Genomic DNA, 24500 nt, shown 5'->3' with positions numbered 1-24500 from the left:
ACTCACTCCTTTCCTTTTTCACTCTCGCCTGGCTGTCTTTCCCTTAACTTTCCCTCTCCCACTCCCACTTCGCTCTCACATCTGGAGGGTATCTGGAGTGGCTGTGTGACTCCAAGCCTACTATGGGACAGCCTGTGTTTGAACTGGAAGTCAGACTTCAGTGCGTTTCAGCTAACATTGTTCGGAAGGGGTAAAGTAAAGCAGGAGACCATCATTTTACTTTGTAGACTTTACTGCCGCATGTTTTATGGGTGGCTGTTGCATTTATATGAGCTTAGACTGAGCTTTGAGTGTCATTCATCCATGCATGACCATTCTGGTATCTGCATTTTAGACAATCTGCACAGTCAAACTACTTTACAGCCTCTCCTCTGCTGAGAACGAGCTAAACAGCATGAAAACAAGATAATTAAATTTTAAATGCATAGTATCTAAAGGCTGTTCTCACTTCAAGTCTCTAAATAATAAGGTACCATAGTGTTGTCAACTTCTCGATTGCTTTAAACTCCTCTTTAACCCCTGGATGCTCTGATGTTTTGATTCGGGCTGTTGTCGACATCGTACAAAGTGCATTTTGCTGTGGGTGTGTGCATGCTGTACTGTGAGTTTTCTGCGTGCGTGCGCTGCTGTTCCTCTGATAAATACTGTGGAGTGACGAGCAGAAAGAGCTCCTCTGATAAATGGCTTTTATACCTGTACCTTGAGAGTTGCCTTGAGTGGAGTATCTCTGCCAGCATTAGAGGAGATGATTAGAAGGATAATTTTCCCTGGCTTTATCAAAGCACAAGTGTCATGTAAGCAGTGCTGACCTATAGCGATTAGACCACACGATGTGTTTTTTGTTTGAGGTTTTTTTTGTTGCATTTTTCGGGGTTCTTCTGAAAAACTATTTGAAATGAAACAAGATCAAGCTGTCATGGGTGATAAATGTTCTTTTCCTAACTAGACCGTGCAGTTGGTGAAGATTGAAGTTTCAGACACAGAGTTGTCTCTCTTTTCTTGTTGACCTGGTGCGTACATAACACAGTTTCATTTGTTTTAGACAGAATGGTGCGTCAGGACTCAGTGTTAGTGGATTGAAAGGGTTGTGGAAGGATGCATTTTATATTAATGCTAGCCATGAAATTGCTTTAAAAATATAATGGATTGTGATGCACTGTTAAATGATTCCTTTCTTTTTTGTTTCTTGCAGTATTTAACAGCCTACTTGTATCTAAATGTCAAAAATATATTTTTTATCTGAAAGGGTTGTTTGGTTTTTGAATAATCATTCAACACAATAAGTTTGGATTAAAGTATAGACTGTATATAAATGATGGACATAGCCATGTGTTAGGACAGTTCCATTATGAAGCCTCAAGTTGACTGTGTTTATTGTTGCCATCTTAGCCTTTTGACATAAAACATCATGACACATGGGGATTATCTAACTGCTGTGCTTAGTGTCTTTTTGGTCTTTCATGGCGATTGTAATTTACAACATTAACTTGACATTGTACTCAATAAGACTTGAAGCTATGAATTTAGAGATAAAAAGTGTTTACTGAGGTTACAGGTGAGCTTGTGAGCTACTTTCTGATAGACCTCTGTAAAACTGAATGTTTTTATAAATTACAGAAGTTAGTCCCTGTTGGCCACTGGAAAGGAAGCATGTATAATGTACTCCCACTCTAGCTTAACTTTTAGTTAAGTTATATAGCTCAGTTTGGCCTGTTGATGGAAATGTTGTCTCAAGACTCCAATGCCTAAATCCAGAGGTGTGGTCTAATAGTCAGTTTTGCTTAGTGTTGCTAAGTTTACCAGTCACTCGAAGTAATAGTTTTCTGTATGACTTTATCAGTCTCTCACATCATCCAATCCCGGCACTCTCTTCTTTACGATGTTGCTTCAGTTCATTTATGTAGAGTTAAGGTCCCACCATAACATGTTAGTCAGGTTGAGGTCAGGACTTCTGGGTCACTGCAACACCTCAATTCTTCTCTTTTTTAGCCATGTTGTAGATTTGCTGTGCTCAGGCTCATTGTGCTTGCACAAGCTTATCTAGAATTGACTCTAGATTACTTCGGCATGCAGAGGAGTTCATTGATGACTCAATGACCACAAGATGCCAAGGCCCCGCGGGTATAAAACAAGTCTAAATCTTCACCCCTCCATTACTGTGCCTGATAGTTGGTATGTGTTTGTGCAGATTTGTTGTGTTTGGTGGTTGCCAAATGTGGCACTGTGCGTTATGACTAAACATGTCCACTACGGTCTCATTTGTCCAAAGGACATTGTTCTTGAAGTCTTGTGGTTTGCTCAGATGTAGCTTTGCAAACCTAAACCATTTTACCCTGTTTTTTTTAGAGTGCAGAGTTTTTCTCCTCTCCTCTCTTCATTGCATACATTATTGACTCCTTCTGCAGAGAACACATTTAACAATAATGCCATCCCATAATTCATACTGATTCACCAGCTGACTGTTTACAAAAATGATCAACAAAACTGACAAAGTGGCACATCTCATGTAAACGTTTATTATAAGTGCATTTTACTCTTCGTACCATAGCATGATATGTTTTGAATGTTCAGCTGTTAAACCCAAAGCTGAACATCATGTTGCTGTAATAAAATCAGCTTCTTATTGATGTGTAGATTTTTTCTTTGTACATTCCTTCATCTTGAAAATACCAACCTTTGTAATGAAGTTATAAATCTTGTTTATATGCATGAAAAAACAACAGTAGTATGCAGTTAAAAACATTGGGATGATGTAAGACCCACATCTGGACACTACAGGTTCAGTCAGTGCAGTCTGATTATCTGTCTTATATGTTTCAAATGAAGTGGTTATACTTTGCCAGGTATAACAACAATAATAATATGCTTGTACAGAAAGAAATGTGTATGAAAATTTGTTTTTACCCAGAAACAAAGGAAAATCACCAGCATGACTTTGCATTGTCAATTAGTTGTGTTAATTGATCTTTCATTAACTCAAATATAGTACACATTTTTAGCCAGGAACCTGATTTTAGCCATAGATTTCTGTCAGATAAGATATCACAGACAGGTAATGTCAGGGGAGACCAGTCATGCTAAAAACCCTGCTTTCCTATGCAGATCTTTTAGCTAAGTGCAGAGTTGAAAACCCCAGTATGTTTTCAGAGGATGACACGAGGAGAAAGTCACACAAAGACAGAAATAACAAAGTCCACAATGACCATAAAGCAGAAATCCAAAGGCTTACTGATGAATTCAGACCAAACAGGGAATATGCTAGATAAGCAGATGCACTGTCAAAGGACAAAGGGAAGATGGGACTATTACCACACGCAGTGCAGAGTAGGGAAGTGGAGACAGGTTAGGAGCAAGACAGAGCTCAACATAATCAAGACAATCAACAGGCAGAACTAAACCCCAAAACAAGATTAAAATAGTTAAACAGAAGAAAACAGGAAAGGAACGGCAATCATAATTAAAAATCAGAGCTGCTGAAACATGGATGAAAAACATCAGAGCTGAACACATAAAGACAAGACAGAAGGAGGAAGTTTCACAAAAAAAGCTAAATTGTCATTATTATTATTATTATTATTATTATTATTATTATTATTACTAATATTATTGAAATGATCTTGCTTTCAGGTGAGACACATAATACAAGGACTAAAGAGTGCTTGCAGATAAATACATATAACTTTTTAAATGACATCAGAGGGCGCAGTTTCATAGTGTTAGCGTTCTATCTTGTTTCATTTATAAGAAACAAAGTATTTAAATCCAGTTTTTGTAAGGTCAGTGTGAGCAGTATAGCTAATATTAAAATAGTATGTGACCTCACGTGATACATACAATCAAGAGTCTTCAAAATGGATCTTGAAGTATTCTTTTTTTTGTTTTGAATCATCAAACAAATAAATAATATAACTATAATCAAGTGCAGACATAATTCAGAACTCAATAATTATAAAACAGTCACTAGAACTAAAAACAAGGTTTTAGAATCATAATGAAATTAAGCTGAAATTAAAATTATAATAAACAAGGATCCCAAAACGCCAAAGCAACTCAAAACCCCTGGAACCAGACCAGGGACCATGACAGAAATACAATGTGCAAATTGATGAATTGAGGCCAGCATTTGAAAGCAACAGTGATGATTCGCATTATGTGCACCAATGTCTTGTACATGTGTGAAAAACGACAGATAAACTTAGAATACGTCAGCATTGCACAATGATTTGGGATTGATTGAAGAATCTCTTACACAATTCACCACAGACTGACCTTGCTTCTTAATTAGCCCAAGTAATTTTCCAGAACATATTTCCAACTTTGGAAGAGAGATGATCTGACAAGTGCAGACACGCTTGGAAATTTTTACTATTTAGCTGCTGGCACCATGGCCCAGGAAAGAATCTAATAAACTAAGGAAAATTAGGTCAGATTGCAAGTTGTCCTGGATGGAAATCTCTAAAGCAAGCTAACACAATGACCATTCCAGGTGGCTAATTGAATTGTTTACTTTAGGTCAGACCTGAAAAGCATTCAACCAGATTAACTTCACAGAAAAAAGAAGAAAAAAATGTCTCTTTTAATTTCCCTATATCTTAGCATAAAGCACAGAGCCACAATTTTACTCTTTGAGAACTTGTTCTTAAAAAGAATAACATTTATCATTCTTAAATAACTGATCAAAAGTCATTCTACAATGTGCTTCACAGGCACATTGTAGAATGACTCGCTGCTTGACAAATGCACACACTATACAAATTCCATATCTCTGGTTTGTAAAGTAGAGTTTTTGTCCCACATTTTTGCTCTAAACCCAGTCTGAAGCTTTTGATGAGCGACAGTTATTGTAGGTCATCCAGAGGGGAACGTGGACTTCTTAACCAAATTTCATGGTAATCAGTGCAAAGGTTTGAAGAACACAAAGTCATTGGGATTCATCCTCTGTAAAACACAAGTATCTCCACAACTTTTTAAAAACAACGCATTCCTTAATTATGAAGATATATTATTCTGGATCAAACCTACGAGGCAGAAGGAATTTTGCAAATTCTTCCAGATCACAATAATAACTAAACCTTGCTGTAAACTTCATGTTTGTGCTGTACTAATTAGTGTCCTGTGAGAGCCTGTTGGCCAGTGAAGTCACAGCTACAGGCTTGATTTAGATCACAAGTGTTGAACTCCAGGCCTCGAGGGCCGGTGTCCTGCAGGTTTTAGATGTGTCCTTGATCCAATACAGCTGATTTAAATGGCTAAATTACCTCCTCAACATGTCTTGAAGTTCTCCAGAGGCCTGGTAATGAACTAATCATTTGATTCAGGTGTGTTGACCCAGGGTGAGATCTAAAACTTGCAGGACACCGGCCCTCGAGGCCTGGAGTTCGACACCCCTGATTTAGGTAATACAATAGAAAGATAGTTCGTGCAGTGAGTATTGTTTTCAAAATGACTGCCCTCTCCAAACTGTTTCTGACTTCCCAGCTGGTTCTGTTTACTAGTCAGCATGTCTAATTAGAAAATAGCTGACTTAAAGATAGACATTCGTTAAAATCCTACCCGAGCTAAAAAGGTTACGAACCAGAGTTTTCTACTAAACTTAAGTAGAAGTCTCTGCAGAATATGAGATGGCTTTCCACAACCATTACATGTGTTTGTGTTAGGGTTAAGCCAACCACACTGGTGGTGGAAATCCCACTGATTGAGAAATCTGCAGTGCTCTGCAGAGATGCTTTTCTGCTTGGTTTAACAAACTGTGCACACAGATTCCCAATATTCTTTTTATGCATTTCAGCAGCCCCTGTGTGCTGCAACAGAGGCTGCAAACAGCTGCGCAATTATACAGCTGTTTTACACACTGAACGTACTTCTTACTTTTAATTGTATTTTGGTGTTAAAATCTACAGTCCCCTTTCAGCTTATGTATCATATATAGTCATCACACCTTCTTGAAGCAGGGCTCTTTTTCTTATCTTTTAGTCATTCACTTAGGATCAGTCAGGTTGCCAGTTGTCTTTCACCAGGAAGAAATGTCAAGAGGTGTTCAATACAGGAAACATACAGTAAGAAAGCAATTTCTTTTCTCTTCAGCTGTTGATATCTTTTTCCAGAGCTTTGAAATGATGCAGTCAAAACGAAACCAGAGAATGTGTGATGATGGCAGAGATTTAACTCTCACAGTGTAGTTTATTTAGTGACCACAAAACAATCTGCTACTTGAAAAAATAAGTTTGAATCTATGAATTCACAAGTTGTTTCTCTGCTGGACTGGATGGTAAATTTGCAGGTATAGATTTATAGATTCGCTGGCCTGTTGTTTTCTTTCCTCACAATATAACAACTGCTTCTTTGTAGTGGTGTCAAGAATCTGATTACCTCACCCTAAAAACTCAAAGTCGATTCATGGAGTGCATGTGAGCAGGCCAGTTTCTCAGATCAAGATGATGATCATGGTGGTGCATGGTGTTTATGAATGCAGATATATTTAAACTGTTTTCAGACAGCAGCCAGTGGTTTTTGACATCATATTTTGGCAGTTGGACTCCTCTTTTTGCTCTCCACACAGACTGTTTATCTGCATGCAACCAATTTCTGCTCAAACCTGACTGGTCAATGAACTGCGATTACAACTGGGTCACACGTGGAAAAAGGAAAGTTTTCTGTTAAAAAAACCTTCCTTACATCATCTGTTGATAGAGCTTAAAGACATGCTCTCATCCTAAGTCTAGTTATGTTGGAGGTTTCTTCTTGTTGAAATAGAGGTTTTCCTCCCAACTGTTACAAGGGCTGCTCAACTTCAACTTTAGTATTTATTTTAATTTTTGTCATTATATAAGTAAATGTTTTTTTTAATATAAATTATATAAATAAATTCTATCCAATTAAATTGAAAATGGAAATAGAAAATACAGCTTTATTGCTGACAGAAGTTAAAGGCCCTGTCTCGTTGTGATTATCTGTGTCAGCTGTGTTCCCATGTCTCTCGTTAATCCTCTGTGTATTTATGTCCCCGTCTCCCTCATGACTGTGTGCCCGTCCGTGTGTTTCCTCGTGAGTCAGTTCCTTTTGAATCTCCCAGTTTAGGTTCATACTGACAGGAGACTGTCAAAGTAAAACAGGAAGTACACAGAGGTGCAGACAGGAGGGGAGGAGAGAACACGGGGAGAGCAGAGACGTAACAGGCTGGGGAAAACATGAAATAAAACACGAGGAGGAGGAACGAGGCGTGGGGACTCACAGATACGTGGAGGGGGACAAAGGGGGTACAAGCACGAGGGGAAATCTAGTAAACTAAAGTGAACAAAGAACAATAAAGAACAAAATACATGGCATGGCACATCTAGCTGAATTAAGACGGTATTTTTATTGTAACCATGTTTGACTGTTTTAATAGCCAAAGACTGTAGCGTGTGAGGTCCTGTTTCCAGGAAAAAAAATACTCACTGACCTGATGTTTATAACTTTACTATCCATGTTCTTGTGCAACAGGAGAGATGGCCTTTCTCAAGCATTCCATCCTGCACGCCCTGAGTGTGCTGCTCTTGGCCTGGGTGTTGGTGCAGTGCCAGGCCTCTGTTGAACCAGAGGAAGAGGAGGAGGAAGAGCCAACAGAGGAAACAGAAACTGCAACAGAGGTGACGAAATCTGAGCCGGAAATCTGTCCGCAGGATTGCAGCTGTACAGCAGAGAGGGTAGTGGACTGCCCCGGAGTCAACCTCATCGAGTTCCCCGCTAAGCTCTCGGAACAAACCCGCCAGCTCTCTCTACAGGTCTTTCATGTACTCCCATAAATACCAACACAAAACCAAAGTTTGGAATCCTGCATTTACAATCTGTGTTGTGTTTTCTGATGCTAGAACAACAAGATCGAGGAGATAACGGTCGAGCATATTTCCCATCTGCATCAGCTTGAGACTCTTAATCTTCAGAATAACTGGCTCACCTCAGATGGTAAACACTGTCACACAATCTAAACACTCAGCAGGAACCTGCTGTTCAAAGTGGGAACAGCTTACAAGACATGTTTTTGAGGTTGTTTTCTGAGGCCCTGTCGAATTCCTTTTGTTTTTTGTGTTTTTCATTCTCAGATGTCGATCTGTGTTGACCCATTTTGTAGAAATTAGAGCTTTTGCCTGTCTGCAATTTTTGATTACTAGTTAGTCTGGCCTTGGTTTAAGTATCTATAATTTGACTAACTATTTATGGTACCAAAATACCTTCAAAATAAACCTGAATGCAGCAGAGGAAATGCAGTTGTTTTGTTCATTTCCTCTAACAACTGGTCCTCGCGGCTGAAAGGCACATTCATGAAATGAATAACAATTAATGGGAACATAAGAAAAAAGTCTTAGCCTTGATCTAGAACAAGTTTTGCAAATTTGGAAAAGTTTACTGTCTTATAGGGACCATAAAGCTGGTTTTAGACTGTCATGTCAAGGTTCTGGTGCACAGTAAGATGGTGTGCTAAGTTATCGGCTAATGCTAGCAAGCTGGATTTATAAACTGTTCAGGTGTATTGGACACACATTTGCTACTTATTGCTAAGTAAGCAACTAATAAAATACAGTAACTTTACTCACCAAACATGAAGCACAAACTTCTTGTACTGGCTGTACCTGGCAGCTGTACCACGCAGCAAGCCATGTAATTTATAGATATCTGCCATATTATCCTCAGAAAAAAAAGAGAGACTGAAAATTAAGCTAGAGAAAGCTGGAGAGGAACTGCTCCTTATCTTACAAGTGATAAATAGATAACACAAATCCTGCATCTTCAGTTGTTGAACACTTGAACAAACAATTATAGGAAAAAGAGCAGTTCTACATTTAGCATGCCAGATAAATAACTGATTAGATGCTTACAGCTGCAGAATATTAAAGATGTCAGAATCAAAATCCCAATCAGAAAGACTTTATTTATCTCCAAGGGGCAATTAATTGTAAACTTACCAATTTCACTTAGATCAGCTGGATGGAGATGTGGTCCTTACTGTTATTCAGACACTGCTAACAAAATGCTGTTTGACTATGTCAAGTAGCTACAGTTAGCTAAAGTTAGGGTTTTTGTTCTATCACAGTGTAACTTTAATACTCCAGCAACCTTCCTGCTGCTGTCTGCTCAGTTTTTACTTTGCACTGCCAACAGAGACAAAAAACCAAACGTCACATCTGCCCACTGTTTGCTCCTACTGGCCCAGCCTCTGTATTCTCCTGTGATGGTCTCATTGGTCTAACTCCATAAATATTGGTTAATATTATTCTGGATCATGCTGCTGTTAACATGAACAGACTGCTTAAATGGTTTTTCTGTCCCTAGCCAGCTGTGCTAGCAGCTGGCTTCTGGTTTTATTGCTAATGTTGAATAAAAAATGTTGCCGTAATGGAACCCTTTTTGGTAAATGTAAGATCAAAGTGCCACAATGGAAAAGATCCGGGTTACCATGTGGTATCTGTCTAACAAAAGTGTTTGTTTTGATCAAAATATTTTAACACATTTTCAAACTAACTATCAGAAAATATTCATTTACTTACTTAAAATGATTAACCACCCTCTTGGGTGCCTGAACCTTTTCCTACTTAATTAATAGTCTGTCACGGTGGCCCGTGGAAAAACACAAAATTCAAGCAGAAATCCCAAACTGCTTACAAACTGGTAGAAAATTCAGCAAGTTCAAACGATTTTAATTGTGCATACACCTCCGGCTTTCATAAACATACATCAATTTGAAACAAAACAGGATATTATTGATTCCCAAGGCAAAAATAGCACCATTTTGTCAAAGTTGCTGATGTCATGTAATTAGGGAGTCTCTCTAAAATGATAATTTATCAAAAAGAAAGACCACCGTCTTTTCCAAACCCTAATGAACTGGTTTGTAGTGCCTAACAAGTGGGTGAATGTGAAAGTAAACAATGAGTGTACAAAACCCCCCAAAACTGCAAAGCACAAAGGTCCAAACAGCACATAAGCCACAATCTTATGATCGATAAACCTGCAACTAATACCATTTCTTTTAAAAAAAATTTCCTCTGGTCAATTTTGGGACCAGTGCCAAAACTGACAAGTGATACATGTCTGGTAAATATGTTTTATTCTGTTAAAGGGTGTAAGTCAAGAACAATGTGTCAAAAATCCTTGTTTCTTTTCAACAGGCCTTGAAGATGAAGGGTTTGAGATGCTCGAACAACTGGCTTATTTATACTTGGCAAATAACAAGGTGAGTCATACAGCGGGAGTTTAGATATTTCTCTCAGCTGTGTTCTGCTTGACTGACAGTGTCAGCTAACAGAGGGAGGTTGTATAGTTGCTGCTCATATAGTGTGTACAAGCTTATGCTTGTGATCTCTTCCAGTATGGCTGTGCCATCTGTTTGGAGCTAAAATGTTACTGACCTTTCAGTCACAGGGAACAAGAGAAAAAGGATGGATGGATTTATTTGTGCCCTCACAACATAGGATCCGAAAAGAATAGAGGATTTTTAAATTCTCGCTAATCTTTAAAGACACCGATGCTACTTTAATCCATAAATGAACATCTAATCTCAGCGATGCTTCTCTCATTTTTCAATTTCCTGTTATTGTGTACACTGTAGTGTTAGTTTTTAGCAGGGGATGACAAAAATGAGGAAAACATGGCTTTTATGACACACATATTTGGGATGACAGCATGCCTGTGTCAAAACAAATAAGTATTCAATAAGTCCTTGTATCAAAAAATAGAATTACTGAGCCTTACAGAACAACCCATAGGACCAAACACTATGCACATTAACATTTTCAGATATGCCATATCTCTATTTTTTAGAGATTTCCCGTTGCTGTAGTTGTCCCAATATATACTGTATGGATATAATTTTGCAGGGCTTGTCATTTCAAGTGCAACAGCTCCATAGAACAACATGACCGGGAAAGACGTTAAAAGCATAAAATAAATAGAAATGATCGTTTAATCTTCAAAGCATAGTAAAATATTTAGTGAGATCTGTGATCATTATCTTAAGTGTGTTTTCTTGTTAGCACACTAATAATTGTGTCATATTAATTTGGGGAAGCCCCTCCATGAATTGCCACCTTATCGTGGTCAGGGGTTTGTGTGTGTCTCACTGATTATATTATCAGAGGCCTTTGTCACTGGTAGGGTGGGTATATATATATGAGAGACATAATGTTTTGACCACTGACAGTATTTGGATCAGGCAGTGCTAGCAAGCTTTGTCAGTAAGGTGGATGTATAATCTATGGGTGCATTGCACAGAGATGGGTTGATAAATAATATTCAAATAAAATACAAGGATCATACTCACTAAAACTGGAGCACAATATTCTTGGGCTGATAGTACAAATAACTTCCCAGCAAACCATATCGCTTGATAATTTAATTAAAAATGCTCAACATCATATCCTGTCATGGTTTTTTGTGCTTGCAGCTCACCTTAGCACCAAAGGTCCTGCCCCCCTCTTTGGTCAGTGCTGATTTCGCTGCTAATCAGCTTACAAGGATCTTTCCATATACATTTGGTCATAAGCCAAAACTGAGGTAAGAGATGTGCATGTTTGTGTAAATTCACCCCAGATTCCTTTAGTTACTCAGTTAACACATGTCTCATGGTCGTGGTCCCCAGGTCTGTGTATCTCCATAACAACAAGCTGACTGATGCAGGTCTCCCTGAACATATGTTCAATGCTTCTGACAACCTGGAGATCCTAACCATGTCTAGCAACTTCTTGAGGGTTGTTCCCAAGAACCTGCCTCCGACTCTTTACCGTCTTCATCTGAAGGTTTAACATCGCATTATACTTGGACAGTAGTGGGTTTAAGATGTTTGTTTAATTCATAATTCATAAATGTACAGATGTAATCCTAAACTAAAGCTTTGTACATAAAAATGCAGAATTAAATTTGGCCTGTAGGTAGTCACCTTGGGCATCACTGCAACATTTCAAGTGCTTTACATATCTATGGTATGTGCACATACACTACTGGTCAAAAGTTTTAGTACACCCCAATTTTTTCAGTTATTTATTGCAGTTCAAGTTATTCAAGTCCAATTAATATCTTGAAATGGTACAAAGGTAAGTGGTGAAATGCCAGGGGTTATAAAAAAAGGTGAGGTTACCTAAAACGGAAAATTAATGTACATTTCAGAACTGTACAAAAAAGCCTTTTTAAGGGAACACAAAATGGGTTAACAATGTAAAGCTGTTCTGCAGCAACGGAGGTTGACCAAGCCTTGAAAACTGGTGCAAGTAATTCCTACAAATGTTCTAACTTTTCTTGATCACTTAGAACCCCAGTGTTGGAAAACACTGTGGTACCATACCCTTGTGAGCATCAGTTGAACAGTATTGTACTGCAGACAGTAGTGTGTGTGTTGCTACTAAAATGGTAATAAAAAAGGCAATTAACAATGGAAGACAGACGTGTAGGTCTTTCCTACAGAGAAATTGCAAAGAAAGTTAAGGTGTCAGTAAGTACAGTTTCCTTCACCATGAAAAGGCACTCAGAACCTGAGGCAAACTCTGACAGGAAGAGGTCTGGCAGACCCAGAGCCACACCTGAAGCAGACGTCAAGTTTCGGAGAGTTAACAGCTTGCGTGATAGGGGGCTCACTGTGCAACAGCTTCAAGCACAGCTTAATAGTGGTCATAGTAAGCAAGTCTCAGCTTCAGCTGTGAAGAGAAGACTTTGTGCTGTGAGTTTGACAGGACACGTTGCCGAAAGAAAGCCATTGCTAAGATCACAGAATAAGACAAAGAGACTTGCCTGGACCATGAAACGGCACCATTGGACTACTGAGGACTGGAAGACTTGTATAGAGTGTGAAGCTCCCCGACCCAAAATCTACCACTGCATTCTGCAGCGCCATGCAGTACCCACTGGTATGCGCCTAGTTGGTCAGGGGTTCATCCTGCAGCAAGATAATGACCCAAAACAAGTCCAAGCCATGCCTACCCTGAGGTAAAAAGAAGAAGATGGTAAGCTTGAAAATATGAAGTGGCCAGCACAATCTCTGGTATTAAACTCCATCGAGCTGGTCTGGCATGAACTGGACAGAAGTGTGAAAGCAAAGCAGTCTACAAGTGCCACACATTTATGGGAACGTTGGCAACAGATATGGGAAGAACTTTCTGAAGAATATTTGATTTCTGTTGTAGAAAGAAGGCCACGGGTGTGTTCAGCTGTTATATCTGCCAAAGGTGGCTACTTTGAAGGGTCAAAAGTTTAGAATACATTTTTCTCTATAAATTGATTGCATAAGTTTTTTTTAACTCCAATTTCTTATTTGTACTTTTCTTTCATTTCAGAGTGCAATGAGACATTAAACTGCGTCATTTCCAATAAAAAACTGGTAATTGGGGTGCTATAAAACTTTTGACAGGTAGTATATATATTCATGTGTATTTTTGTGTGTACCTGGCTACAGACATTTTTTCCCATGTTTCAACCAGCGACCCTTTAACTTGAAGTAGCAGGAGTCAAATTCAGGCAAAAAGAGCAGGAGGTGAGCAAAAATTGTGTTGCGCATGTCTGTTTTCAACAAACTGTTTTCCAGTTTACAATGTTGCCTATACTACATCCCACACAATGTCACAGTACAATTCTGTGTTGACCGTCCCAGGGAGAGGATATCATAGTGAAAAACTTAGTAAATGTCACAGAAAAACAAGCGCTCCTGGTGTGCCTCTTTTGAACTTTGACACTGGACGTTTTGATTAAGAACTTCTCCTTGGTCTCCAGCTTTCCATTCCAGACAATCCTTGACTATAAAATCAGGTCATTTTGAAAAAAGAACTTGATGTTTGCTCTCATCTTTAAGCAGATCCAGTCTCAGTACATCTGCAGTGCAGATAGACAGAACACTACTTTCAGAAAATTGCATAAAAAGCAACACTTGAAGTGGTGCAGGTAACCAAAAGGCTCTACCTATCAAGGGAGGTTGGTCAAATTTAACCCAGCTATGATTTCTTCTTTTTGTGGGTGCAGTTGCTGAACTTTGTGATTCCACCTTACATTAACAATGTTAATATTCTTTTGTTACAGAGAAACAAGCTGGAGAAAATCCCAGCAGGAGCTTTTGACAGCTTGCCCAATCTCAGAGAATTATATCTTCAGAACAACCTTCTCAGCAATGAGGGCATGGACAATGAGACTTTCAGGTGGACAAAAATCTTCACTCATGAAGTTTATCGATAAACAGATTTCAACATCTTGCCATTGCCAGCTGTGTAAATATCAAAACTATCCTTTCAAGGGCAAATTCTCTACAAAGACAACATCATATCCTTCCTTTTCTTTGCTTCTAGCCAACTCAGCAGCCTTGAGTGTTTGGATTTGTCAAATAACAACCTCAGCGTTGTCCCAAAGGGTCTCCCTCGCAGTCTTGTGCTGCTACACTTGGAGAAGAACGACATCCGCAGTATCCCTGGAGATGCTCTAACGTCAGCCCGAAATCTTGAATACCTGCTCCTCCACAATAACAAACTTCGTTCCCGTTCTATCCACCCAGCTGCCTTCCAGGTAAATATGGATGATATAAATGATCCAATTTAAATTGTAAGGACAAGTTGGAAGGAGTAATTTGTACAACAGCATGGCAATGAACATTATGCAACAGTGGATCACCCATTTGAAATCTTAAATTTGCTTTTCACTAGGGCTTGAAAAAGCTGCACACTCTTCACATGCACAACAATTTGCTGGAGCGTGTTCCCAGAGGCTTGCCTCGGCGAGCAAAGACCTTAATGCTGCTCCATAACTCTATTTCTGAAATTGGCCGCAACGACTTAACCTTGTTGTACACGCTGATAGAACTCAACCTCAGCTACAATAAGCTTACCAGCCCCAAGATGCAACGTGAGGCTTTTAGGAAGCTACGTCTGCTGGAAACCCTGGACCTGTCGGGGAACAGCCTTACCTCAATGCCCAGGGGCCTTCCTCGCAGTCTGCACGTGCTCGAAATCAAGAACAACCTGATCAACTCTATACCAGATGGTACGCTGACAAAGATGGAGAAGTTACGAAAGCTGATCCTGAGTGATAACCAGCTGAAACTGAACTCAGTCTACCAGGGAGCCTGGATGGAGCTCACTGCGCTCACAGTGAGTGGAAGTGACACAAGTGGGATAGTCACTGAAAAAAAAAAAGCTTGGCAATGATGTTTGTATACTGCATGAATCTGAATATTTAGGAACTTTATAAAGGTTTAGTACTAGGTTCCTCCCTGATCTTTCACTAAATGACAGTTTGGTATGGTGCAGAAAAGGGCAAACATAGAATTTTTTTATACCAAGCAAAGTGGCTATTGGTTGGACATTAGGGATTTAGATGTTATAAAATTAAAAGTCAAGACTGGTCATATTGTTTACGTTTACATTTACAGTAACATTATCAATGGGAACTTTCTATTTAAAACTTGATGTTGACAAAAATGGAAATATTTACTGGGATATAACCCCAGTCAAAAATCTAAGGAATTGCTGCAGCTGGCAAAAACCATTCAATGATCCTAAATAGATTGTTGTATAACAATTTTTCCATCACAATTTTTACAAGACAATATGCTTGCCATAGTCTTCGCCAAAATATAAGGCAGCACAATAACACTGCCAGCAATGGCAGAAACCTGCAATGCGAAATTTGAAAGTAATGATTCTGGGAATGACTCATTCATTCCAAGAATGATTCATTCCAGATAAGTAGGGCTAATGGTTTGATACAGACTAAATTTTCCAGGAGGTTTGTTATTAATTATGCATCTTTAATTTTTAGACGCTGGACCTGTCTGGTAACCTAATGACACACATCCCCGCTGACCTACCCGAGTCTCTGGAATACATTTACCTGCAAAACAACCGCATCTCCAGTATTCATGGTTCAGCTTTTGAAGGCACTCCCAACATCAAAGGCATCTTCCTCCGGTAAGGGACTCACAAGTAAAGTAAATATATTTAGTCTTTAGCTGTATATTTTCATGCCCTGATTTATTTATTTCTTTAACCCCAAATAGACAACTTTAAACCCTTTTACCCAATTTAGCCAGTAAATACTTTAAGATCAACATGAATAACAACAGCTTCTGTGGATAAACAATTTTCTTTATGGATTAAAATATGCATTTACTTCCAGCTGCTCAAACCTGTAAATTAGAGATCAAAAAATAATAAAAACTGAGTCATATTGATGTAATTAAACTTCAGCTCTAAACAATAAAAACTGAACAGAAGAAGCAGAAGCATCTAGAAGTACTAGATCTGCTTTATCCTCAGTTTTGCTAACAAGCCTCTTCCACACTCTTAAACCATTGAAATGGCCCCGTTACTGCTGATGTCACCTGTTCTCTGCACAGGGAACACCAGGATGAATTAAACTCTTAAACACTTGTTTGCAAAAGCTGTTTTATTGCATTACATGTTCAAGCATAGGCCTTCAAGCACAAATCTGTTTTCCAAATGCATTGATCTTCACTGGGGGTAGGATACTCGTGCAATAGAAGAACGACTTTAAAGTAGAAGATATTTAACCAGCTTAAAAAAAAACCGTTGTCTTACTACAAGCGACTCATAGATCTGCCACAGCTGCAGATGAACTTGCATGTCGGGAATATACTTTCTTCTCACATGTCCATCACTCTTACTCTCGTCTGAATTATTTCATCAAGTTCATTCTGCCACAAACTGGAGATTTAATTCATCATTACTTAAAGATGAAGATTTTATTAAATATTTTAAAAACGAGTGGGCTTCATATTTACACAATAATGGCCTGCCTGGAACATCAGCATCTGCTTTCTCGGAGTCAGGGATGAAAAGAGAAAACAAACGTATTCATGAATTAGAGAAAAACATTAAATCCTTAGAAGAAGCCTGTGTGTCCTCGCTGGAACAGGAAATGTTGAGCAAAATACGTAAAGCAAAACTAGAATTAAATCAAATTTGGATTTAAAAAAAAAAAAGAATATTTCTACTGCAAAGACTTCCACTGCAAAAATTTTAACAAGAAACAAAATATTCCCTGTATTTCCAGTGAAAGACTTAACTGGGAATACAGTTTATGATCCTGAAAGAATAAACAACACATTCAGGGACTTTAAAAAAAACTTTATATTCACCAGAGGTAAACCCATCGGAAGATGAAGTTGATCAGTTTCTTGATAACATAACCATTCCAAAATTATCAGCCAGTCAAGCCTGAAACCAGGCAAAGACACTGTATTTCCCATCAGTTTTCATCCAATATCCCTTTTTAATATTGACCTTAAAATAATCTACAAAGCCCTCTGAAAAAGATTAGAGAAGATAGCACCCCTCATAACACTTCCTGACCAAACTTGTTTAATAACAGGGAGGCATTCATTAATAAATACATGTAGCTTACTTAATTTAATAGACTGTTCTTGCAGTAAAAACAAACTACATAATTGTCTCTAGATACAGAAAAAGCATTTATAGAGTTAAATGGAACTTTTTATTTGCAACTTTGGTTTTCGAAACTGTTGGGTTCATCCAAACTCAAAGTATTTGTTTTCCTCTATTTAATACGCTTTTGAAGGTTTAGATTAATAATGATGCCGCGTCTCTTCCTCCATTCAGCAAACCGAACGAACAAAAGAGCACCAAATCCAGGCAGTAAACACTTTTATTATTTGTCATAAAAACAGAATGTTAACATGATTGGTTAAAAAGTTGGGGCAAGGCTGCGGTTTTAGACTTGGCTCTACATAGGACCAAGAGGAGGACTACATCTGCCTAACTTTCACAACTACTTCTTAGCCAACACGCTACAATACATCTCAAGATTGTTAAAACTTAGCCTCCAAATGAGCCGCGGCTAGACATAGAATAGGCACTATGTAATAATGTAGAGATTTCGGGCCTAATATTCATTAGCTCAAATGACTTGTATGCTTTAAAAGCATAAATATTAAGATTAAGCATTAATATAATATGAATATATATATTAATATATAATCTTAACCTATCTGGAACAACTCTGACATCTTACAAAAAAATTATATGCTAGACTTCAAAGATTGCAGGTAAAGGAATAGAGTTCTTGGAATATATATTTCAATGAATAAATTTAATTTCATTTGACATATTAGTATTACAATATGGGATTAACAAGAGTAGATTTTTAGACCAACAAATTATAGTCTATATTAATAAAGGAATTTTCGCCTAATTAAATCAATTACAATTCTTATCTAAAATATACAAAACACTGTTGAAAACAGATGAGTCATTATCGCTTCCTATTGTGAAATGTGAGGCGGATCTATCAGCCAGCTCTGACCACAACTTCTGGTATCAGACATGTTTAAAAACCTCTAAAATGATTAGAAACCCCAATCTACAATTAATAAAATACAAAATACTACATAGAGTGCACCATGGTCACACCGTCAAGGCAATACACCTGACAATTACATCAACACTCTTTGGTTCTGTCCACCAGTTCAGAGGTTTTGGTGCCAGATATGTGAAGACTTATCAAAGTGTATAAAATGTAACATTCCAGCCTCCCCTTTAGTTTGCTTTTTGGGCAGCCTAGATGATGTCACTATGGAGATGAACACAGTCCACATGGCTCTCGCCACCTTATGCATCACTAAGAAGACTGTCCTTATGAACTCGACAAATGAAAATAATCTTAGAGACCTTAAAACCAATATAGAGACCATTTGTCGGATCATATCAGTCTTGAGACAGCCTCTGCCGCTGCATCAGGCCAATCTCTCTGAGCTCCTTTGATTGGCTCCATCATCTAGTGGAAGTTGGGTTGGTGCGTGCATTGGGGCCTGTCCCTGGCCCAGGAGGATTCGGTGCATTGGTGGAACTGGAGGCCCCTTTAGCTGGCAGGGAGGTTTTTACCATGTTTTGCAGGTGCTCTATACTTTTGAGGAGATCACTCTGCAGGAGGGGGGATCTACCAGAGGTGGAGGATGGGCTCAACCTGGGTGTCTATTGTTTTATGTAGTCTGGGAGTTGACTGAATGTTGGGTTGGGGTTGGGTGTAGTCTTTCCTCTGCAGTGGGGTTGGGTGGGCCAGTGATTGGTGCTAGTTTCAGTCATTATGCAAATGTACTGTTTATAAGATTGGGGAAGCCACTTGGATGAGTGATGAAACATTTCTCCCACTGAAAACGTTACGTCCAGATGAACAGAATAAACTTTTGGAGATTTACTTACCTGGATGATTGAGCATGCATCAAGACCTGTGTATGACTGTTTGTCTATGTGTCAAGTCAGGTCTTAGACTCTCCCTCTCTCTTAGAACATGCCAGGCCTGGGGGACCAGGTGTGGGGCCTATTTCCCGACGCCACAATCCATGCCAGTGGCTGGTGCCCCCACCTGCCGCCATTGGTGGTCTTCGGTGTCCGGGGTTTGAATGTTTAGGTGTGTGCTGTTTTGCCGCCAGAGGCTCCCTGCCTCTGTCGGGCACCTGGCAGGTTCCTTTCTCTCTTCATCCCTCTTCTTCCCCTTTATTTTTCTCTCCTTCTCCTTCTGTTACATTTCTTTATTTTCTTTCTTTTTTTGTTTCTGTCCCCCAGTCTTGTCTGTTATGGTTGTAATAATCCAAAAAAAAAAAAAGTTCTAGTAAAATATGACGACCAGGTGGACCATTATAGTGAATATCGTAATGCTACACCTGTGAAAGTAAATTTGCTGGGCATTTTTTGGCCTTCAGACAACAATTCCGACGTTAAACTGCTGGACAGGACAAGAAAAAAAATCCTTTAATATGCACAGCCAACTTATAGTAAAAGACAAAACAAAACAGAACTATAAAAAAATAAAGAAAATGAAAACATGAAGAAAAACATGAAAAAATAAAATTACTAAACAGCAGCAGTGAGAAAACTGAACATCGTGTCAAACATTGTTTGTGCAAAAATTCCAGTCAGTTGAAAGTGTTAATCACATTCATCGTTATCTTAAATACTGCTGTGTCGACAGCACACTCACACAGCGTCTGATTGGTTTGGGGAATTGCAGGTTGCTTGCAGGTTAACGTGTCTGCACTTGTGTAGGATGTGGTTACAGATTGATCCAGTCGAGTGGCACTTCACTCTAACAGCCTACATACATCTGCCCATTTTCTAGGACAGAGGTGTCAAACTCTTTTTAGTTCATGTGCCACACGCAGCCCACTTTGACCTCAAGTCGGCTGAACCAGTAAAAATATTTTATAATAATGGAGATATAAAACATGGAGTAATTGATGACAGGCTGCAGTTTTTGGATTTTGCAGTGGTATGGATTAGACTTTCTGGCAGGTTTGACACTCCTGTCCTAGAAAATATTACCACAGACCGATGTTTCTTTACATGGCTGTCATTTGTCTTACTGTGCAACTTGTTTGCAACCTCCTGCTGCAAAGAGACAGGTTCTGCTGTCTGCCAAGCCTCTTTAACATCTTATCATCAAGAGCCAACATTTCTCAAGTTTTGATATATTATGAATCATTTACTGACTAATATTTCTATGCAGGCTAGAGAGGACAGCAGAGTATAATCATCTGTTTGCGCACATCTCAAATTTGTATGTCAATGAAAATAAAGATAACAATAGATAAAGTCCAAAAATGGAAACATTTGATAAGATTATGAGCTGTGCTTAACAGCTAAATGAAACTGAGTTCTTGGCAAGACAAAAAGTAGCTGTAACAATCCACAATACATGAAAAGCTTTGATCCTTGTGTGGCTACAACATGAATGTGATGTCTTTGTCTTGAGTTTTTTAAAATCCTCTTTGACCAAAACATTATCTGGGCTTTATTGAGCCATTTTGCAAAAAACAAACAAACAAAAAACCCCTAACCCAAAATGCAATATATCAACACTATTTTGCACTCATTTTTTTATGCACAGTAATTGTTTGTTTTTTTCCCCCCTGTTAAATAACCTTTCTAAAAAAATGTACACTGATCCTAGAACAAAAATATCTTCATCATCATTAAATCTTTTTCAGAAAAAATCTTATTAAGTTTGAAATAAAAGCCTGAATTATCAAGTGTCAAATTAATTACCAGCTGTTCTTTAGAGGAACATCATACAAAAGGTGTGTAGTGTGTACATCTGACACTGATTTCATACCAGATGTTCAGTTTCAGACGCAGCATTATTGTTCATAATTACTGCATAGGCAGTTTCCTAAAGAACATGCAAGGAAATTACAATAGATTGGATCACCTCATATACACCCCGTATAACATATTTTAATTTATTCTACTGTTTAAAGACAGTGCAGTCAAAACACCCTCCATATCTGGATCTGGTATTTCTGAATTTTCTCTGAAACTCTGAACTTTTATAGTTTCTTCAACATTAGTCATAAAAACATCAAATGAAAGGAAAGTGTTATTAGAGTCGCCAGCCTTAAAAATCAGCACTTAAAAGCTCCTGAGATTAGAGGCTACATTAATGCTTTACAGAGGTCATGCTACAGACACATCTCAACCAGAAATGAGCAGACTATGTGAAATCAGTTCTTCATGGTTGAGTCGCTGAAAAGACCAGAGGAAATCTGGACTTTTGATCTGAAGAGTCCAAATGTGAGATTTTTGGCTCCAGCTGCAGTGTGTTTATGAGACAGAGAGAACCGATAGTATCAACATGTGTTTGCAACACAAAGTATGAAGGCAGGAGCTTTGCTCATGACAATGACCACAACATCCTGCGGTGACACGGCGTCCCATCTGGTTTTTTAATGGAACAATGAGAAAAACAACACAGCAAGGCTCTGAGAGGGCTGTTTGACCAAGAGACAGAGCAATAAAACTGCGTCTGATCACAACCTAAAATCAATGATACGGTTGGACAGCAGAGTGAAAGAAGAGTAACAAAAAAGTGCTCAGCATATGTGCGAAAAGTGGGAATTTACTTTGAAGAATCTACAATTTAGAACACTCTTTTGCTTCCTGCATAGAAACAAAAGTCTTGTTCATAGCTTTCATTGTTTTATAATGTAAAACACAGGTACTTTCAGCTGCTCCCCTAATCACAAGGGGAAAAAATAGTTTAAAAAAAACAAACTTTCACAGGTTTTTTTTTTTGGTCGATATCTAAATTTTGATCCAACACTTTAAAGCTAATTTGCATTGTTAGATTTTTCCCTTTTCATCATTTTAAAAAATATGTATTCTAACTGAATAGGTTTTACTTCACAAAAATAAACCATTTTCAGAAACAATGTTGTTCTCTAGTCTGTTACTAATCAGTAAAATTTGCTATGTGTTGAAAATTCTGACTCAGTTTCATTTTGCAGAGTACTGCAGCGGGGTATCTAATCTCCCCATCTCCGCTAACTTGTGTGCATTCAGCAAATTTTTCCTCTTTGGTTTATTCCACAGAGTGCAGGCTAATACCCATGAGCCCTGCAGCTGAAACAGCGGTCAGTCAAGAAGAAAGAGATTCCCGACATGCTCTTTCATGGCTTTTGTTCGATTTCATTTCAAATATAACCTCAAGCTGGCTGCTTTACAGCCAGTGTTTACAAGTCCTAAACCCTTCCAGGCTCATCGTGTTTTTAGTGTCAGCTGCTGGCACATTTGACTTTTTTGTCTCTTTAAAAGAATTTTTTTTTTATTTCCACCCAAATCCCTTTGCAGCTGGGAGTCTTTTGCGCGAGTCGATTTAAAGCTGCTGGAATGCTTGTGTCTGTTGTTGAAGTGGAAGGGCGACCTTTGTGTATATTTATTAGTGAATTAACTTTTAAACTTTATGAACAACATATGCAAATATTTTCAGTGATCAATGCAATAAATTCCATATGCATTAGACATGGTTTTAGATAAAAGTCAGTGGACACCTGTGAGCTTGACGGTGTTAAAATAAGAGAATGGGTAGCATACAGTCTTCTGCTCAATGCTCAGCTGTACAGATTTTTATAGATGTGACTGTTGATCATTGTTTTGTTTTTTTTGCTTTGAGCCTTTAAAATTTGTAATTAAAAGACTACTTCAATTAACTATCTGATTTTGTTTTTGTTCTTCTTGTTTTTTTAATTTAAGGTTTAACCCCCTGTCTGTGGACGCCGTAGATGAGAGTTCCTTCAAATACCTGTCCAACTTGCAGGTGCTGGACACCGGTGCAGGAAACCCTGACCTCCCCATTCAAAAAGAGGAGATCGAAGAGGAGCAAGACTAGACCTGGGTTGATCGGACTATAATTGGACTGCATTGCATCAAAGACAGAAAGAGTTTTTAAATGGGGAATGTACCTGTGAATATTATTTCCCAGGTTCATTTTTGTATCGTGGCAGCGTCACATATTTCTGGTGCAGGAAACCGGATGGGGTTACTGATGTTTCCATTTTTTTTGGGCTGGTTATTAATGCATATCTTTATATCTGACCTTTAATTATTTTTGTCTTTGATCATTTTATTGTTTCTGTGCATTACCCTCAAAGATTTATTGGCAAAATCTAATGTGAACCTTCCCATGTAAATGTTTCTGAATCGATACAAAGAATGTAAGCAGAGTGAAAAATTCTGCTCCCACTGTGTGTGTCTTTCTCTGCTTTCTCAGCCTCTTTTCCTTCAAAGTCGCCTGCCTTGGCTCATTGCATTAAAAAAAGAGTGATTTTACTTACAATACTGTGAAAACATTTGAAACAAAAGTGCCAATATAAGTATACGATTTCCAATGAAACCAACAAAGCCACAGAAACTGTTGAATCAAACCTGGCTAAATATTCTCAAAAAAGGCTGCAATTTAATGTCATTATTCTGAACGTAGAGCTTAGTTTTTACATAAGTAATTGAAGTTTTAGGAATAACACAGAAGATCTAAAACATTTAAAAAATCTCAAGCGTTTATTTTTAAAATGGTAGAGAAAGCATGAATAGCAACAAAAGTAACAATGGGAAAGCTTTAAAGCTGCATTTCATCACCATAATATCAAATATATTTATTCATCAGCGTTTGAGTCGTTCACTGGATTTGCATTCTGTAATTGCTTCCTTTTGTTTCTGTCAGAGTTTACCGATCTGGGAGAGAACACAAAAGCCCCCTGTGGAGTTTTCTGGTAAACAATCAAAAGTTTACATTCCATTTTACAACCGAAAATGTGTTGAATGTGTTGCATTTTATTTTGCTTCCTCATAAAACATTTGCAAAATCAGTTTTCTGCAAGAAAGCTTCCTCCTCTGAATCATCTGGACATGATATAGCCACCTGTTAGAAACTCCAAAGTGAACCACTAAATGTTAATGGACAAGAGGCTTACAGGAAACGCTACGTCAGAATTACTTAATAGGAAAAAACACTAACACTCTATGGACTTCTGGTTTCATAGCAGGGACTTGTGAGATAATCTTGAATGAATAATCACTATCAGTCCCTTTACAGCAATATGCTATAAAGGGACTGATAGTGTTTTATATTTCAGTCATGACCACTACAGTTAAAGAAGATGCCATTTCCATCTGCGGTAATTTATAAGAAGCAGCTTAGCCCTGGCACATAATTCAAAAGCCTTCAGTGACATCCAGTGTTGGTCAAGT

The 24500-nt window shown here is 38.3% G+C and overlaps 1 protein-coding gene across 1 annotated transcript; it reads left to right on the top strand.

Annotated features, from left to right (window-relative positions):
- podn (podocan) lies at positions 1–24500 on the top strand. Its single transcript, XM_042215869.1, has 11 exons — positions 1–160; positions 7483–7763; positions 7851–7944; positions 10146–10210; positions 11420–11529; positions 11615–11771; positions 14035–14150; positions 14298–14511; positions 14649–15092; positions 15763–15911; positions 23007–24500. The coding sequence occupies exons 2-11, from the start codon at positions 7488–7490 to the stop codon at positions 23140–23142; spliced, it is 1761 nt and encodes a 586-aa protein (XP_042071803.1). The 5' UTR covers positions 1–160; positions 7483–7487; the 3' UTR covers positions 23143–24500.

Source organism: Haplochromis burtoni, unplaced genomic scaffold, assembly GCF_018398535.1.
Source record: "Haplochromis burtoni strain Fernald_Lab_line unplaced genomic scaffold, NCSU_Asbu1 Contig_13, whole genome shotgun sequence".
Classification (NCBI taxonomy): domain Eukaryota; kingdom Metazoa; phylum Chordata; class Actinopteri; order Cichliformes; family Cichlidae; genus Haplochromis; species Haplochromis burtoni.
This window is presented reverse-complemented; position numbering and strand designations above follow the sequence as displayed.

Excerpts from the sequence above, each read along its gene's own strand:
- podn (XM_042215869.1), top strand. The coding sequence starts at position 7,488 with ATGGCCTTTCTCAAGCATTCCATCCTGCACGCCCTGAGTGTGCTGCTC. Across the intron at positions 7,764-7,850 it reads CCCGCCAGCTCTCTCTACAG|AACAACAAGATCGAGGAGAT; the intron begins GTCTTTCATGTA and ends TTCTGATGCTAG. Across the intron at positions 11,530-11,614 it reads GGTCATAAGCCAAAACTGAG|GTCTGTGTATCTCCATAACA; the intron begins GTAAGAGATGTG and ends CGTGGTCCCCAG.